General features: G+C 27.5%; 4 protein-coding genes across 6 annotated transcripts in view; 3 read left to right on the top strand and 1 right to left on the bottom strand.

Moving 5' to 3' along the window:
• LOC100159957 (pre-mRNA branch site p14-like protein-like) overlaps positions 1-1,257 on the top strand; it is a 3,262-nt gene extending 2,005 nt beyond the window's left edge. Inside the window, 2 exon segments of the mRNA NM_001246155.2 lie at positions 625-754; positions 821-1,257. Of these exon segments, the coding sequence (NP_001233084.1) occupies positions 625-754; positions 821-913 (223 nt within the window). The 3' untranslated portion in view covers positions 914-1,257.
• A 1,286-nt stretch (positions 1,258-2,543) lies between these two features.
• On the top strand, positions 2,544-13,597 carry LOC100568761 (major facilitator superfamily domain-containing protein 12). Of its 3 annotated transcripts, none has more exons than XM_008183726.3 (9): positions 2,544-2,937; positions 5,282-5,584; positions 7,139-7,222; positions 7,361-7,556; positions 7,843-7,966; positions 8,406-8,759; positions 11,535-11,646; positions 13,093-13,243; positions 13,325-13,597. In XM_008183726.3, the coding sequence occupies exons 2-9, from the start codon at positions 5,317-5,319 to the stop codon at positions 13,479-13,481; spliced, it is 1,446 nt and encodes a 481-aa protein (XP_008181948.1). In that variant the 5' UTR covers positions 2,544-2,937; positions 5,282-5,316; the 3' UTR covers positions 13,482-13,597. The 3 variants fall into 3 exon arrangements, with proteins under 3 accessions (XP_008181948.1, XP_016659034.1, XP_003243797.2); XM_016803545.2 differs by having other exon boundaries at positions 5,277-5,584; XM_003243749.4 differs by lacking the exon at positions 2,544-2,937 and having other exon boundaries at positions 4,276-5,584.
• On the bottom strand, positions 13,523-16,209 carry LOC100168138 (39S ribosomal protein L35, mitochondrial-like). Its single transcript, NM_001293504.1, is given in 4 exon segments — positions 13,523-13,895; positions 14,241-14,348; positions 14,575-14,767; positions 16,069-16,209. Coding segments are annotated over 4 exon segments (567 nt in total). The 5' UTR covers positions 16,103-16,209; the 3' UTR covers positions 13,523-13,663.
• Positions 16,210-16,750: 541 nt separating this feature from the next.
• LOC100166102 (protein CREG1) lies at positions 16,751-19,564 on the top strand. The gene is made up of 5 exons (XM_001950849.3): positions 16,751-17,253; positions 18,152-18,306; positions 18,478-18,597; positions 18,708-18,798; positions 18,865-19,564. The coding sequence occupies exons 1-5, from the start codon at positions 17,094-17,096 to the stop codon at positions 19,047-19,049; spliced, it is 711 nt and encodes a 236-aa protein (XP_001950884.1). The 5' UTR covers positions 16,751-17,093; the 3' UTR covers positions 19,050-19,564.
• Positions 19,565-19,902: the final 338 nt, after the last annotated feature.

Below are 19,902 nucleotides of genomic sequence, written 5' to 3'. Positions count from 1 at the left end.
TCCTCTTAAATAAAAACCCTAACCAAACTAACATCCTACTTACGTTACTGTTACTAATGGTCTTTGGACCCTGATCGCCAACTCCCACTCTTAATATTTGTAACTCATAAAGTCTAGTTCTATTGTTTTTTGGTTTCAATAACAAACCTATTCTATAAAACATAAAAGGTCCAATATTTTTTTAATAATTAATTTATACCAGGCAATTCTTTTATTATGAATCACTCATTAAATCAAAAAGTATTATTATTTTTGAAAAAACATTTTACATGATTTCTTGTGGTCAAAAAAATGATAAGGATAAAAATTACTTTTAAAAACAGTACTTCTTTGAAATAATGAGTTTCTTACGTTAAATTAATTACTTGGTACACATATTCCAATTTTCCATTGTATTACAAAATCAATTATGTATTTACACATTGTAAGATGAAAATATAATATTATTTTATTGTTTATATTACACTACTAGCAATTATTTGTATGTTCTAATCCAACGCATTCACATGTTTTGGAAAGCTTCAATGAAACCATACATTTTATTTTAATTTAAACTTAAACTTTTGTTAATTAAAAAAATTAATTATAAAAGTTAATTATAAAAAAATTATTTTCGTTTTATAGAGGAAACACCCCAGATACAAGAGGAACAGCATTTGTAGTATATGAAGATATATTTGATGCAAAGAATGCCTGTGATCACTTGTCTGGATTCAATGTGTGCAATCGATACTTAGTCGTCTTATATTATCAGGTATCATTTTCATTTATTTTAGTTGTAAAAATATTATACTATTATGGTATATTTTATGTTGTTTAGTCAACCAAAGCATTTAAAAAATTGGATACGGACAAGAAGAAAGCAGAATTAGAAAAAGTTAAAATGAAATATGGCCTCAGTGAAGAAAATTAGAACTAAACTAAATCATTTTCCCTGCAGATAACTGATTAAAGACATATAATGTGCATGGTATTGATTAACTATAACGGAATATGTAAATATTAAATAAAAATTAAGTTTAAAGATTTTTTTTAAATTTAATTATAACTTTGATATATATTATTTTAAATGTATTCAGCTTTAATCAACAATCTATCATTAACTAGTTATTATAGTTGACTGAGACTGTCTATGGCATCATTAAGTCATTAAGAAAAAATTTATTTTTCAATGTATTTATCTAAACATATATTATACACATCAATACATGATTCAAATTATTAATTTACATAAAAAAATAATTGGTTATCCCCAAATTATTATCGAAATTTTATTGGTAATGATAAATAACAACTGATTATTTAAGCTCGATAGATAGAAAGCATAGATTTTAATTTTGGAATGTACCGCAACTTTTAAGTACCAAATTTAAAGGACTTTTATACCTCAATCAGAGGATAGTAAACATTATATAAGATCAGTGGTGTATATAGAAGGGGGTATAGAGGTTTGAACCCTACCCAAAAATAAAAGTGTGTTTGTAGAATTATTATTAAAAACACTTTCAGAAATCCCATCTCTAGATTGCTATACCTCCTCCCCCCACAAAATTAAATCCTATATATTAATATACTACTGTATAATATAGTATTTTAAGCTAAATAAATGATCTTGTTTCACCAATCATTAAAAAGACTAATTTGACACAATTTTTAAATTAGATTTGACTTAGATTGTGTAGTCGAACATTATTCAACCATTTCACAAGTAATCATGAAATTAGTGGAAAAAAAAACAACAAAATATTTTGGATATGAAATATTTGAATCTAGTTGATTTTTGAAAGAATAAGGACTTGTTGAATTGTTTTAAGAAATTAATGACAACCTAGTTAGTGGGTATTACAGCATTTTTTTGTTTAATAATATTATTATAACATTATAATAACGAATAATATTATTATAACGTTATTGTATAACTATTATAATATTATCATTACAAAATGCTGTCTGGGATACTTATTAGAAAACTATTAATATACTAACAAATGAGTTATGATCAACAAAATATAGGCGCTTCAAGTAGTGACTTTTGAATTCTAGGACAAATCGCAATAATACAACACAAGCAGATTGCGTGGATTAGAATATAAGAAATAATATTATTATTATGACAAATAGTTTTAGAAAGACTTAATGGCCACAAATCCGGTAGCAAATATATACTAAATATTTACACACACGTGTTACATGTATATTTTATTTGTGTGTAATAAGTTCGACGTATAAATTATTACCTATATGTATAGACATAAATAATATAATATTATGTAGGTGTTTATATGTGTGGTACTGTGGTGAACGAGAAGCCGGACGACCAGTATTTCCGCCCCAACTATAGAATATACAGTACGGGCAGATCGTGATCATTGCCCCACCACATAGCTAACTTGAACATTAATAACAACGCGCGTAGGTACCAGCTACCTACCTTCATAATAGTATTATAATATCATGTACATTATAATATTATATATCTACCATTCTACCTCTATGCTTATGATGTGTTCTGGTTACATCACAGCGCGACGGAACCGCACGGGCTTCTATCGCCAAAGAAACCCGTCATATCGCAGTGTTAGTCAGCGATCCATGCAACACGGTCCTGCGTGTTTTTTTTCGCGATAATCGTTGATCAGTATCGTGTGCCTGTGGTCCGTAGACATATTTTTTAAACGTCGTAATAGTCATGAGGCTATGAGCCATCATTTCCAAGTGTTATAAATCGGTTAGTTAATAATTTACCTTTATATACAAAATAGTTTATATTGTATATTTTTGTATCTGCGCCACCGAGAGACGACCGTCGAACGATATAGATATTGTATACCTGAGGGCTGAGGTACCCGAAGACCTATATGTTTAGATGTTACATTTGCGTGAAGAAAAACCGCTGATAATAATATGTCTATGATATTATTATAATGGTTATTACAGGTACATTATATTATATATTATATCGTAAATACATCGTGAATTAAACCATTACCCTGTATTCTCTAACTAGCTATTAATTATTTATAGGTACTGTTATATAGTTATGCATAATAGATCGTTTGGTTTAAATACGACTTCTACACGTTATGCGTCGTTCGAATCAGGGACTAGGAGCCAAAGGAGCCCCCCCCCCCTCAGAGCTCACACAGCAAACTCACATATAATTCCACAATTTTAAAGAAATATTTAAGCTTTATACATATGTAATTAAAAAATTCGGGCAAGTGGGTACCGCTCTGATAGTCTGATGTGCTGCAGGTGTCGAGTGGTTACTATAATGTCACTATAATGAATGTGTAAAATTTGAATTCTCTGATAGAAAATCATAGTAATACGAAAAACGTTCTGAGCGAAACCGTCCGTCAGCCTATAGGCTATATTACTATTAAGTATTTACTAAGTATATTTTGAGATATTAGTTCTATTTAAGTAATTTTTATTACTATTACTAATACATAAGTAGGTAGTAAGTTAAATTAACGATCTTCGAAAACTTTGCATTTGAAAATATCATTGTGTTTAAAATATAAAAATATACCTACCTACCTAAAATATTTCAAGTACCTACCCACAAATAATTTTTAAATTACAATAGAATAATAAAATTAACATCATTATTTTTCGTTTAAAACTTTAAATATCTAATTTTGTTCAAACGAACTTCAAATGTGTGTAAAGAAAATTTGTACTAATATATGTTTTAGATTTTTTTGATACCTTGATATACATTTTCATTCCTTAACTATATAAATTTAACATTTTATAAATTTCTAACTACAAAATAATTTGCAAATGCTCGTAATTTTGTCGTCAACAATTTAACATCAATTGCTTCATAGTCGGAAATCCATTAAAATTTCTGGGAGGGCTAACATTATTAACATCAATGTGAGCAGGAGAGCTTTGATCCTACAAAACTAAAAAAGGAGGCTTGACGGAATTTTGGGAGCTAAGCCCCCTTAAGTCCCCCCACGATTTCCGCCAATGAATTTCTTATATAAAAAATTGTGCCTATGTTAAGTTTTTTTTAAGTTATTTTATAACAACTTATGTGATACCTTTTATAGTATATTTTCAAGTTTTTTGATCAAGCAAAAAAATTTTTTTTTGACAATAATTTCTCATGACATATAAAGAGTCAAAATATTTTGAAAATAGTTATAGGTATTAACATTTCTCAAGTTAAACCAGAATAATAAAATTGGTTTTGCGTAAAAATTCATATTTTCTCTTAATAGTTTTTTGTTTTTCCCGATGCTTTTGAAAACTATTGAGAATAATTTTTACTTTTTACTTTTTACTATTTTATTTTTAATGGAGATTAGAAACTAACTTTTACCTATACCTATATTATGGCGGCGTTTAATTTTCGGGAAGGTGTTCGTCAGAAATAATTAAATTCAGGAAAATATTTGTCGGGAATGCTTTTGTGATGGGAACTATATAATATTAACAGGAAATCACTTAGTAAAATTAAATTCGGAAAAGTATATTTTAGAGAAAAATTATTCTAAGGAATTGAAAATTGATGAAAATATAAATCAGGAAAATAATACACTAATTTACACATGACATTTTCGAAGCATTTATATTAATTCTATACTATTGCCTTTTTATAGTTTTGACTGTAATAATACTTTTCACATTTCACTATAATAATTAATAAAAATATATTTGTATGATAATATAGGCTGACAGATTATCGTCCCCGCTCAGAATCGTGTTTCGTATCACAACAATTTAACATATCCAAATTACAGTACTGAGTACAGTGACCTACTCAATGACAAGGTAGTAGGTACATTCGACTCCTACTGTACACCTGAACGGCTGAACAGCAAAGCAATAGAACGGTTACCTACATTGGCTATATTTTTGGCCACTTTTTGTTTATTTATTATACAATAATATACACCGCCGTCCGCAGGGAGCGGCAGTTGCGCGGAGTCACCCAAATTTGATGGGAATATTGTTATTTTATTCATACAAGTACAGAACATTTGGAAGATCCCGTAGTATATTATAATTACGACATTGACATAATATTTAAATGATTATCCAAAAATAAAGCTAAGCGCTATTGATGGATTTGTTATTTGAATAGGTATTATTTAAAAATGTACAGGATAAATATTCGTTTTGCGTAGGTATACATTTAAATAAATGCAACCCGCACTCCCCCAGATCAGCCAGATCTTTTCTCTATATGACTATATCCTTCCCTGATTCGAATATATGCGAAGGTCCATATTTCGAATTTTGATTGCAACATCGGTTAGGTTAGATATTACAATTCAATAATAACAAACGTTACACCCAATGATGGATCGGTGTGAGAACTGTGGAGACGAATATGAGCGGTTGCTGAGCGAAGAGGATGACCGGTCGTCGGCAGCCGAGGATCATAGTGACGAACGTCCGCTTCATCTGCGGCAGCGGCCCGTCGATACCGGTCGGCGCGTCGCCTACGGTTTCGGACACGTGTTCAACGACATTACCGCAGCCATTTGGTTTTCTTACACCATGGTGTTTATGCAAAACGTGGTTGGTGTGCCTGGAACTACCGCTGGATTTCTGCTGTTTTTCGGCTAGTATTTACAAGATAATTTATAAACTATACATATATCTAGTAATCAATAATTATAGGTATATCTAACTTGAAATATATATAGACCTATTGGCATTAATTTGGCACTATAAATATAGGTAGTCGAAATAATGTTTTGATTTTAAACTTCAGTATCTTTTCCGGTGGAAAAGTGAATCTAGTTGATACTTTTGGGATTAAAATTTAAAGTTCCCAGTAGTTTTCAAAGGCACTGGGAAAAACAAAATAAAAATTAAGAATAAACGGAAATTTTTACGCAAAATAGGTTTTTGACAAAAATCGATTTTGGTTTTTGGTATAAGTCTAAAACAAATGACCGTAGATACATGAAATGTTCACTGGTCGTTTTATTAACATTTTCTATAGTTTTCAAAATATTTTGATTTGTTCACAGACATTTTCCGTTTCAAATTTGTTAAGTTCTTTTTTTCTATGAATGTGAATAAAATTTAATTTGTTAGGTAAAAAAGCTTGACAATTTAAAACAGATCTCTTAATATGTTGTTACAATGACATTTGAAAAATATTAAAAATCAATAGGTAGTCACAATTTTTTTTTAAAGCTTTAAGTCCAAATGTTGACAAAATACGTAAAAGTACAGGATTCCTCATAAGTTTGTCTGGGTACCTTTAATTAAAAAAAAATGCCTACAAGAAAGTCAAATTAATATTTTTCAACTGTTATTGTAGCAATATAATAGGAGCCTTGTATTAAATGTTCACGTTTTTTGACCCAACTAATAAGGAAATGATAAAATAAACATATGGTATAAATTTCAAATATCTACAGTTTTTTGTTTTTGAATTACAACAAAATAAGAAAATCACTACATGAGAAATCGAGTAAATATCCAATGTTGTAAAAATATGAACTTCAAACGCTCATAAAAATTTAATTTGATTTTCTTGTAAGCATTTTTTTTTAATAAAGGTACCTAGACAAACTTATGAAGAATCCTGTATTTCTACGTATTTTGTCAACATTTGAACTTAAAGCTCAAAAAAAAAAATTGTGACTACCTATTGATTTTTAATATTTTTCAAATGTCATTGTAATAACATATTAAGAGACCCTATCCTTAGTACACAAAGTTAAATAGGAAACAAAAACTACTCTTTGGAACTTTGATTTTGATGCGTCGACATTTTCAGAAAAATTATCTATACTAAATAATTTACAGTATATAAAGGGGGCTCTCATTTGAGAAACAGAAGTTTGTATTTCCACTCTTTAAGTATTACAAAAAATATTAAGATTTGAAAATAATGTTTTTTGACTTTAAGTAGGTAGGTACCTATATTTTAAAAATCCAAGAATCAGATTTTGAGTAATTGTATTGTTTTAAAGAAAAAGGTTTACTATGGTTGGTGAATCTTCCTGCAGTATTTTTGACATTTTTTCGTTGTTATAATTATTATAAGTGTATAAGTGTAGAAGGTGTTAGATAGGTGCATAGTATAATTATGATATTTATGAATATAATTTAAATATTATACCCTATATGGCTATATCTACTAATAATTTATGTATAGGTCAAACTGTTGATGCAATAGCAACACCATTTGTGGGACTCATGGTTGACAAATTCGGAAAAAAGAAAAATTGGGTGCTTTTAGGTAAATACGTCTTTAGGTATTTAGTATTTACTTACCTAATATAATATAAATATATTTCTGTTAATCGTTTTTATAATGCAATAATATTATCATTTTTTACACAAGTAAAAACTTATTGAACATTCACATACTTTCCAGGTACAGTAATGGAAGCCATAAGTTTTCCGTTAATATATTACGTTTGGAATCTGTCCATAGTCGTAGCTATTTTGATTTATATTTGCTCGATATTAATATTCCAAATGGCATGGGCTCTTGTTCAAATTTCCCACTTGTCGTTGATACCAGAGCTGACTGATTTGTCTTTAGAGAGAGGCAAGTTAACTTCAATAAGGTGCGATTTACATTATGTATTATGTATTATAAGTTATTAATTACCTATATTATATATTTATATAAGATATAATATATAATATTTACAGCGGTCATTTAATTATACAATTGACAAATAATATTATTTTGATTGTTTGTTTATAATTTATATTTTATATAGGTAGATATAGTCACCAACTCCCCATAAATCATAGTCACCTATAAAATAATATGTACTTTAATAATTATTATGTAATTAGTATACTTGCATCGTGTCGTCTAATTGCAATTATTTCGTCTTTATATAGATACGTATTCACAGTATCCACGAATATTTTAATGTTCATCATCGCTTGGTTAGTGTTCAGAGGTGTACGGAATAATGGAAATATGGGTAGTCTCATTGGTCCTAACGATTCAGAAAAATTTCAAGTTAGTTTTAAAATATATCAGAGGCCTACTATATTATAGGCTAAATATAGTACTTATATTTTTTAATCAATGACTACACCTACCTATGTTATAATTTATACACTACAAATGATTTATAAATTATAATTTATGTAAATAATATAACATATAAGTACTATCACCCAGAGGCGTGCTCAAGGGGGTTTAGGGTTCAACCCCCCCCTCCCCACAATGGACACTCTACAAATATAATATATACTCACATGTAATTATTATTGTAATTCTCAGTTTTAGATTAGGCAATCAGCTATTCCCCCCTCCAATTCAAAATTCTTAAGCACGCCTTTGAAATTACCTATTTTATGTACCTATATATACGGGCTATAGGTATTTATTAATTTGTCTATGTGTATTGTTAACGTATGTAATTAATTTAAAAATACTCTGTCATATAATATAGATGTTAGCGTTAATTGCTACAACGATTGGAGTATTCTCTGCGTTTATTTTCCACGGGCTATTGAAAAGCCCACGAATTACCAATACGAAGTTGATGTACAGGCAGAATCGACAAATAAATTTCGATAAAATACTAACATTTTGTAAAAACGTTCAGCTGTATCAAGTGGCTGTTGTGTTTACGACTTGTAAGTTACTGATAAATATAGCTCTGATCTATATACCACTTTTCATCAACGAATCGGCAATTGACGAATCTGGTACCATTGCTAGCATACCGTTGGTGGCGTATGTGTCTTCTTTGATCACGTCTATAAGCGTGGAATACGTTAAACCATGTTTTAAATCTGATAAAGTGAGTTCAAATAGTATTTATAGACTACGATGCGATATTATTACAATAATTTTCTAGTGATATTAGGTATACCTATATAAATATATAATACAAGGCTATAATAACTAATAAGTATAATAATAAGTAGGTACCTAATAAAACGCCATAAGGCTCTTATTTAACAATAGATAATACACTCATACTTATTGGCTATTACCAGAGGCGGAACTAAGATTTTTTACGCCCGGGGAAAATATTAAAATTACGCCCAAGTATAGACCAAGACTGAAAATAATATACCTATCATTCCCTACATTTGTTTTCAAATAAATGGAATTAATTAATTAAAATTACAAACATACTTTACACACTAAATACTTATTAACTTTTTAACACATAATAATGTTAACTAAAAAGTTAAAACATTTGAACTTTAAATGCTTAGAAAAAAAATTGTGACTACAGATTTTTAATATTTTTCATCTGCCTTTGAAAACATGTATTTGGAGCCTTCTATTAAATTTTCAAGATTTTTACCCAACAAATTTTATTGATATTTATAGAAAAAAAACCTAAAATAATTGAAAACTAAAAATGTCCGTAAACAACTCTATACACCTAAATATTTTTCAAAATTTGAGTGGCTTAACCCACATTAAAACATTTAACACTTAACCAATGTTAATTGGGTTAGTGCTTTATAGATAGTTTAGACGAAAACGTTCATATTAATTAATATATTTATATTTACGATTGAATCAATAATAAATACAATCATTTATATTTAATTTGTATTATTAGTCTGTCCCTATAATCTATATTATGTACAATGTATTGTCGACCGCCGACGCACGCCGATCGCGCAGCTACGCGATCTAATAATAGAATGACGAATAATTATTTTACGCCATAATAATATATAATTTTATTTTTGTTTTTCATTATTATTTGAAATAAAAATATTTTCTTACTTCTAAAACCAATCATTAATATTAAGACCCACAAAAAAATTACGCCCACTAAAATTTTACGCCCGGGGATCAATCCTCAGCTACCCCCCACCACCCACCTTCCCCCCTAGTTATGCCACTGGCTATTACACAAGGCGCTTGAAATGGAAAAAACTAAAAAAGTGTAGTTAAGGGCCAATTTTAGTGAATATCCACATGAGTGTCCACTACTCTCTTAAAAATAGAAGAAAAATCAAACCTCCTCAGACTTTCTTATATTGTTAAATAGGTAGGTATTGTAAATACAACATATTTTATTTAATATTTTGAATAATACTTAACATAAAATTATTTTTTATTTTTTGAAATTATTTTTTTTTTTACTTTTCAAACATATAAACTAATAATTATCAAACTAAACTTTTTTAAAATATTATATAATGTATGTAAATTGTAAATTTATTTTATTTCTTAAAGTATGATCTGGACATCGTAATTTTTGTGTCCGAAGTCACCTGACGTTTTTAAATAATTTAAACAATGACACTAAAATGTGAGAATAAATTAATTAACAATTTGCACGCACATAAATTATTACAGACAAGTAAGCGAGTCGATTGTCGAAAACCGCTATCAAATATTTTATCAATAAATATTATTTTCTATGGAGGATATAATAGATATTAACATAGACTTTTAAATTATATAATGGACAGCGCTTCGAGAGAGAAGTCAGGGGTACAATATAGACTATAGAGTGATTGAGAAAAGAAACAAAGTAGTAAAATGTATACAGTACTTACCTAATTTGGTACTATAAACCACTCTCAAGTTGAATATTGCAGCACTTTTGCTAATCCAAAAATAACAACTAACGAAAATAAAATACACAACACTGTAAAACCATTACATTCAAATCATGAAATAGGTAACAACAATTTTTTAAATGTGTTAGCCAGGTAGGTATCTATAATTTATCATTTATTCTAGTGGACACCCAGTCAGCTGAATCTATGCTACAATGTAGTAGAGAGATACTTTAAAAAATAATTATGGTTCTCACTTCTTAGTCTTTTCCTAACATAGGTAGTTATAATTTACAAAAACCACCTTCACATTCCATATCACCACTCTTTTCATTCCTCGTTTTGCTCAAGAGGTTGTCAACGCACTATTTGTTTTCTCTCTCTGGCTCACATGCAACATAGACAAAATGCATTTACGCAAAATCATTTTTTCTATGTGTTTAAGTAATCTTAGAGAAAAGTCACCCATGACAAAAAAGATAGAGAATAACACTTTTGAGGGAATGACATATCGATTTGTTTAAATATTGTCTCAAAACAATTTAAACATCATTTAAATTTACATTTCTTTATTTATTTTGAAAGTCAAATACAAAGTCAAATAATAATAAAATATAAAATCGATGTCATTCCCACAAAAATATTATTATCTATCTTTTTTGTAATTGGTAAATTTACTCTAAGATTACTTAAACGCATAGAAAAAATGATTTTGCTTAAATGCGTTTTGTCTATGTTGCGCGTGGGCCAGAGAGAGAAAACGATTAGTGCGCTGACATCTTCTTAAGGCATATATTTTATTATTTAACACTGTGGTGCGATACAATTATACAAGTGCTTTTTGGGTTTAACAATGTAGTACAGTTAATCTAGGATGATAACTAGGACTTAAGAGGATATATCAAAATATACTTTACTGATGTAGAACAAGATTTAGAACATTTTTACAAAGAAAATAAATGATAGAACCTTACTAAAATATCACAAATCAATTGTTGTATTAATTAACCACATAAGGTAATGTTTTGTTTATGTTTTAGGTGATCTTTACAATTGGTAGTATAATATCGATTTTTGGATCATTATTGGTATTCTTCAATCCTAATAACGAACTGACTTATCACTACTTATGCTTAGCTGCTGTATGCTTTGGTAATACATTTTTATTTTTTTAATTATTAAGCAATACAAATAAATAATTAAATTAAGTAAATATTAAAAAATATTATGTCTGGCAACAGATTATCAAATACATTTATACAATGGCTATAATATAATTTAATATGTGGAAAACTACCAAAAAGTCCGAGGTGAAAGTCCTAAGAAAAGAAGTCCGTGGTTAAAAAGTACGAGGTATAAAAAGTCAACGGTGAAAAAATCCGTGGTGAAAAATACCATGTGATACACATCAAACTTCCAATTAGTATTCATATAAACTGTAACTAAATTATTTACCTGACAAAATTAATTTTTTTTAAACCTATAATTTTTTGACAACAGTTAGTTAATTAAACTGATAAGTCATAATAGTAGATAAACATTATAATCGTTGAATTCTTTTTGTTAAATACATTATATTTTATATGGCAATAGTTAATACTCAGTTTAATATAGGTATTATTTCAAATTTTTTGTATAGGTAATGATACTAAGTACACATATTATATTTTATATGCCGATAGTTAATACTCAATTTAATTTAAAGGACGCTATACCCACATGCGTTTTATCCGTCTTACAAACTAACAACATAGCATAAAACTGTTTAATAGCGTAGCGTTTTTATTTTTTGATTTGTTCCCTAGGCGTTGTGGAATTTGGCAATTCTACTATAAATACCGAGGGAGTGGTTCTATCCCGCGCAAAACAGTTTTATGCTATATTGTACATTTGTAAGACGGAGACAACGCATGTGGGTATAGCGTCCTCTTAAGAAATCATTATAATATATTATGTATATTTTATTTGTATGCAATAGTTATATCAATTTTTATATATAGGTTATGTTGCTAAGTACATAATTATTATCATTGAATTTTTTTTAAAATTATTTTAAATATTATTATGTATAATATATTATCTTATACCGGACTTTTTTACTATGGACTTTTTAGGCTTTGGATTTATTTACTGCGATTTAATATATTCAATGTATGTTAAGTATCTACTCTATTTTAATACTCATATTTATGATACATTTAAACATTTTTCCTTATTGGTCATAAGTGCATAAGGAAATGTATAAGAGTTTCAAATGAATGCATAATGCACAATACATATACTATTTTATTTTAAGATTGGCGAAGGTTAAATAATTGTACATAATTACTTTATAATTGTTATTTAAGTACCTATAGTAAGTTAGTAAATTATGTGTTTGCATAATAGCTGGTCTAACCTTTTTCCTAAATTCCAACAAAAATTTACAGACTTGTAATTTATTTATTTCAAGAACAATTTTTATTATGCATTGGCTATAATCAACATATTGTGTCTTCTTAATATTGAAGTTTAAAATGACTGTTTTAAATTAATCTTTTGAATACAATTTAAAACATTTTAAAAATATAAATTATTATTTTATTTTTATTTTTTAAGGTTCAGGAAGTGCAATAACTTCAGTGTTGAGCCTTAGTGTCACTGCAAACCTTATAGGAAATGATACAGATTGTGGAGCTTTTATATACAGTTCAGTCACATTTTCTGATAAATTGATTAATGGTTTAGTTATCATTGGAATAGAATTCATGTAATAAGTTAAACAAACTGTATATTTTATTATACACAAATAATAATCTATGTATATATTATTTTTTTATTTTTTGTTTAGGAAATGCACAGATTTGGAAAAATGCTCTCATTATTACAGGGATGTTTTGGCATTTAGCAGTGGATCACTTGCACTGATTGGTTTATTAATGTTTTTAACAATACCAAAAATACTTGTAAAGGCAACAAAGAGGTCATCATCTCGTATAGTTATTTGAAATTAAATTGTACAAATGAAATATGTTCCTTTGCTATTTTAGGGTTTAGAAATATTTTTATTATTTTAGTAGTTGATAATAATGTATAATGTAAATACACCTAATATATTTTATTATATGTGCATATGTTAATTCTATATTTCTTACAAACACTTAAAAGATAATATTCCAACTGTATTACACTAAGATATTGGAGTTTTTCTGGTAAATGGATATTCTTCTCTATCATGGTAAGGTTCATATGGATCATCTGGATAAAACCTCCTTTTTTTCCAATATTTTGTTGTCATTTTATCTAAAAGCGTAGACTGTTTGGCATTACAAAACACGTGTTGTCTCAATCTTCGTTTTCGAGCAGCTGGTTTTTTCCACAACTTTTTTTGTCGTCCACATTTAGTTCGAATCCATATACCCCTGAAAAATGTATATAATACAATAATATTAAACAAAAAAATATCATTTTGAAATAAGTAACCTCATTTCAGCCTGTTTTAAATATTTATTTTAATGTAATTGAAACTTTTATTAATGAAATACTTAATATTATAATAAAAAAATAATCCATTTGTATAAAATAATGACACGCATATCAGTGGATTACAAGGACAAAAAACTAAATAGATAAGATGTATACATAATCATTAATAATGAAAATCAAAATATTCTAAATATTCTTATATTATGAATAATATAATAATATATTAATTTAAATTTCAAATGAAGTAAAACATTTAACATGTTAAATATTTAAAAAATTACCATCCCAGGCGATAAAATCGATCAACAACTGTTTTAACAGTTTTCCTTTTCCCTTTTTGTAATGAGAACTTTGTTAGATTCCTTTTTTGTTGAAGATTGAAATCAAACCTAAAATAAGATACATTTGTTAATTAAAGTGAAATACAAGTATGGTAACATAATATTATTATTAATAGTTTAAGTCTTGACTAAAATAAATACCTATATTACCTATAATACCTATAATAATTAATTAAATAATCAGATATTCATTAACATAAATTTCCATTTCCTGACTTAAATAGATATTAAAACATGTCATAAATAAAAATTTTGTACATTATATAGTACTTACATTATACTAGATTGAGGAATAGGTGTATTCTTGTTCATAACTCCTTCCGTTGATTTAAAATTAGAGGATAAAATGGACGAATAGAACCTATTTGTTTCAAAATTGTTAGAATTCTTATTTAAAGAACTAAATAGATTAGACCCTGTAGTTTTACTTGAAACATTCTCTACATGTAGACGCATAAGGCGAGCACCTGAAAATATAAAATATTATTAACTATAGATAGTTTGAATGTTATTATACATCATAATAATATTAGTATAGGTATGGTTTCGCTGTAGCGTCAAACCGTAGAACAGACTTTCTTAGATAAATATACTCGGAACAAGCATAAATATCCAGTACTATATAAGAGAGAAAGAAGTATTTGTGGAGACCTTATTATTTTTTTGAAGTTTAAGAGGGGAAAAACTTTTTTTGATTACTTTTTCTACTTATAGAAGCTATTATGAGCTCTTGTTTTGATGATTTTAGGTGTCATAATTCTCAAACTATGATAATAAATTAAAATATAACTTATTGTCGTTCTAAGAATTTCTAAGACCAATAAAAATACTAATCAATAAAATAGTCATTACATGACCCGTTAGATCTTGGCAAGAGAGATGAACATACTTTATACGTTTCAGTAGTTTTCAAATACTTAATTTTGGAACAACTCTAGTTTAGCTCTCAAGTGATTTTTTTTTAAAAAATTATTAGAAGTACAAATACACCCGGCGTGGTCACTCCCTCACAGCACTTGCATGGACAATTAAAAATCTAAAACTTGCTATGTAACAGAACCTTGAGTAGGTCTCTGAGTTAAAACAAAATAATTAAAAGAACATATACAACCGGCAAAGATTACCATGAATTAGTCTGTAGCCTGCGTTACCCATTGTACCACAATACTTTAATACTTCAAAACTAAGTACGACCGAAAAATTCTGATGGCACCTTAATTTTTTTCATCAAAAACAACATTGGAATAAATAAAAAATATTTGAAATGGGAATTAAAATATAATTATACCTTAAGTTCTTAAGAAGAGCTTTGTTACAAGCATAACATAAACTTAAAAAGTACTTAGTTAAAACTTTAACTACATTTAAAGGTAAAATATCTGTAGAAATTTAATCTAAATCAAAATCTAATTTAGTAATTAGTATAATTGGTTATAGTTATGATGAGTTGATATATTTACAGTACTTAATTGCATCTAAAAATAATATAAGGTGTTCATCTAAAATTATTGCAAACATTTGTTAATCACTTGAGAGCTAAACTATAATTGTTCCGGAATTAAATATTTGAAAACAACTGAAACGTATAAAGTATGTTAATCTCTCTTGTCAGAACCTTATGGGTTATATGATGAGTGATGACTATTGTATTGATTAGTATTTTTATTGGTCTTAGAAAGTCTTATAAATAAATAAATATATAGAACATATTTTGTTTTATTTTAGCCTAAAATACTTTAAACAGATATTAATAGAATATATTACTAACCTGATAAAATAGAACCACATGCTCGTCTAAACATTGTTTTGAAAGTTATTGCAATCGTCACTTGTAAATTAGTAATTATTATACATACTAAAAATATTAAAATTGTGATTTATTAAACGACAATGACTGATGATGGTCAGTGGATATCATATATTTTCAATTTTGGAAGAAGCACCGAGGTCCAAGATAATAATAATATTATCTATCTCAGTGGAAAGATCAAAGAAATGTTCTTATCTCACCCTGATAGCTGATAGTGCATCACGGACTATGACAAGGTGTATTGTACAATAATAAATAACAATTGTATAATAATAAATTATATCTTAGTCCGTGTAGTGCACATATATATTAAACATATTATGGATACGGCATTCCATTATACATTCTACATACACTGTTTAGGCCAACATAACAGAGAGAGAAACGATGGTTCTCACTCGCACACATCTTCTGTGTGACAAGGAAAGTAAAACTCTTGTAAGAGAGAGAAAACATAATTTGTACAGATAATTGATGATTATGACATCTAGCGGTTAATATTAGTATGAATTATGTTAGCTTACAGATTTTTGTGTTATGCCGCACCATTAGTTTAATATCAATGGTAGTGTATTGAAAAAGGAATTTGTTGATCATGATAACAATATCTAAGAATAACAAACAACAACAACTTATTTATTTAGTACCTACATTACAATTTATTATAATTTATAACTTGTAACTTATAAGCATAACAATTGTAGCTGTGGCCTGTGGGGCAAAGTAATGATTTAGCATAATATAATATAGTGCGCATAAAATTGAACTTGTATGCCCTTCTTTTGTCTTTGTTTCTCAAACTCCTCATTTGTGACATTAGTAATTTTTACGTCACAATAGCACTACATATAATCGATGATTGTATATCCTATAAATACTCTGTACTTAGTCGTACATTTTATTATTCCACAATATTGAATGTTCTGTTGTGTGACCGCACTAATAGATTTCATATTGTGTTTATCTAAAGTAAAAAAATAAATATGACGCCGAAAATGGTTCTTGTTCAGTTAATTTTTCTAGTTATATTCACTCCGCAATTTTACAATAATGTTGAATGCATATCGTTCTTCCATTTTACACAGGATCCACCACCAGTCAAAGACATTGCATTAATGTCCAGGTATATCGTTCATCATTCAGGTAATACCACAGAATAGATTTATACTTTAATACTTCAAAAATACTTAGTATTTTTATCAGGAAATTGGTTTTAAAAATATCTAAGTACCTATTAAATATAACTACGTAGTATTTTATTAAAAAACGTTTAATTTAAAAAGTGTTATTTTTTGCTACTTGGTTGAATTATTTATATTATCTTAAGAAAAATAAAATGTTTAAAGTTCTGTGTACATGCAAATGCTTTTAACATAATTGCATTAATATTTTATGTTAAGAGGATATGAGCGCACTGTTTGTTTTCTCTCTTGTTACGCGCAACATAAACAAAAAGCATTTACGCATAATAATTTTTTTTATGTTTTTGAGTAATCTTAGATTAAAATCACCCATCACAAAAACAATAGAGAATAATATTTTTGAAGGTATGACATATCGATTTGTCTAGATATTGTCTCAAAATAATTTAAACTCCGATTTAAACATTATTTAAATGTATAGGTACTATTTTTTTTTTTTTTTTTTTGAAAGTAGAACACAAAATCAAATAACTATAAAATATAAAACCGATATGTCATACAATCAAAAATATAATTCTCTATAATTTTTGTGATAGCTATTTTTAGTCTAAGATTGCTCAAAAACTTAAAAAAAATGGCCTTCACATGGGCTAGAGAGAGAAAACAAACAATGCTCTGAGATCCTCTTATTATAAGTTCCATACAATTATATTAAAATATTTTGAAGTGCGTGATACCTATAATTATGTTGTAAAAAAATGTTGTTTTATAAAAATATGTAATTTATAATGTAGCAAGTATACCTAAGTATATTATATATTTTTTTAAAACATTTTGTTAATTTATCTAAGCATTTATTGATGTTCTATTTATTTTTAAATGTCTATGTCTTCATTTAGAATGGGCAACACTGTCTTACATGGGAAACCAGTCATTTATGGATGGTATGCCAATGGGTAGGGTGTATTCTATTAGTGATGGAACAATCAATAATAGTTACGGTATTCCTTACATTATGGCTTCTCCAATGGACTTGTCATTTCAAGATGTTGTGGTAATTATTATAATTTACTATACAATATCATGTCAAAAATGATTGATACATATTACATTTTAAATAATGAATAAGTTAGTTGGTAGATTTTAGTAAGTTTCATCACACAATCAAAACAAATTTTGAGCACGCCGGTATGGTTATTGAAATTGGTTATTCTTTATTTTTTAGAAAACAAAAAACTGTTCTCTTATATTGAGTTTGGCACAGTCTGATTATTGCAATAAAAAATCTTATGACCCTGAAGATCCACGATGTGCACAGCTTACATTGACTGGAAAGTTTGTTAAGGTACCTTAGAACATCTAATTTTTTTCTGAAATTTTAATCATTCAATAATAAATGCATACATGTTATGTGTTATAATATTCTTTAAATTATATTTTTTAAATTCATTGTAGTTGCATAAAACTGATCCTGAATGGAATGTAGCAAAAACAGCTTTATGGACCAGACATCCTGTCATGCGTAAATGGAACATTCTTGTGCCAGGTAAATTATTTCTTTAAGGCATGTTTTTAGTTGATAAAAACAAACTTTATTATTTTATTGTTTTAGGTCACAAATGGCAATTTGCTAAAATAAATATTGAACATATTACACTCATTGACACATTTGGGGGTCGTCAATATCCAACTCTTGCAGAATATTTCAAAGCAACTCCAACTTTCAAATATTGGCCCAAATCAAGACACTCGATTATTACAATTAAAGAAAATGTCATTATTGATGAAGAATTTTAAAATTGTGCAAGTGCTCATTTTTAAACTAATTTTATGAATATTATATTGAAAATTGCCAATTATAACTTATAGACTGACTTTTGGTATAAATGTATCTTTTTTTGTTATATATTTTAAAGAAATTTATTTAAGTTACATCTTTATCATAAATATAATTTTATAAAATGATATGTTATGTAATACTTCCTAAGACATAGAAAATATTTATATTTCCTACTCAATAAAATAAAATAAGGTGTATATTATAAATATATAATATGTATTAAGTCAATAGGTATCTGGTTTGTAAATCATAAATTGATGGTAAACTGTTTATTGTTAAGAGATAATTACAGGCATTTAAAGCTAAAAAAAATTATGTTTAAAAAATAGAATACCGAGGTAAATCTTGTACATACATTATGAATAGTTACTTGAACTATTTAAATCTTAAACATGTTGTTTGGAAAAAAGAAATCTCAAAATGTTTTATAAATTAAGATATTAACAAAATAAAAAAACTAACATTAATCAAACTTTTTGTCAAGTTTAATATATTTAAAAAAAAGTAAATATTTCAAGATCAAGAACAGGGCCGAATACTGAAAACTTTTCTTTATTGTTGAGAAAAATTAACAAACATCATAGAAGCGAGTTTCCGGTTTATTTTTTAAATAATGGCATGAATGTTTGCCATGTAGCAAGTTCATAGAAAATGGGGAATTTTTTTTTTAATTAAAATTTTAACTACTTAAAAAAATAAATATTTTATAGGTATGTACATTGTATAGTACCTACTCTTCTATGGACTATAAACAGTTTTAATAATTTATAATCCATTACAATTATTTTTTCATTTGGTTTTTTGTTTTAT

The sequence above is a fragment of the Acyrthosiphon pisum genome, chromosome A1 (assembly GCF_005508785.2).
Source record: "Acyrthosiphon pisum isolate AL4f chromosome A1, pea_aphid_22Mar2018_4r6ur, whole genome shotgun sequence".
Lineage (NCBI taxonomy): Eukaryota > Metazoa > Arthropoda > Insecta > Hemiptera > Aphididae > Acyrthosiphon > Acyrthosiphon pisum.
Note: the sequence above shows the minus strand (reverse complement) of the source record. Positions and strands in the feature narration are given on the sequence as shown.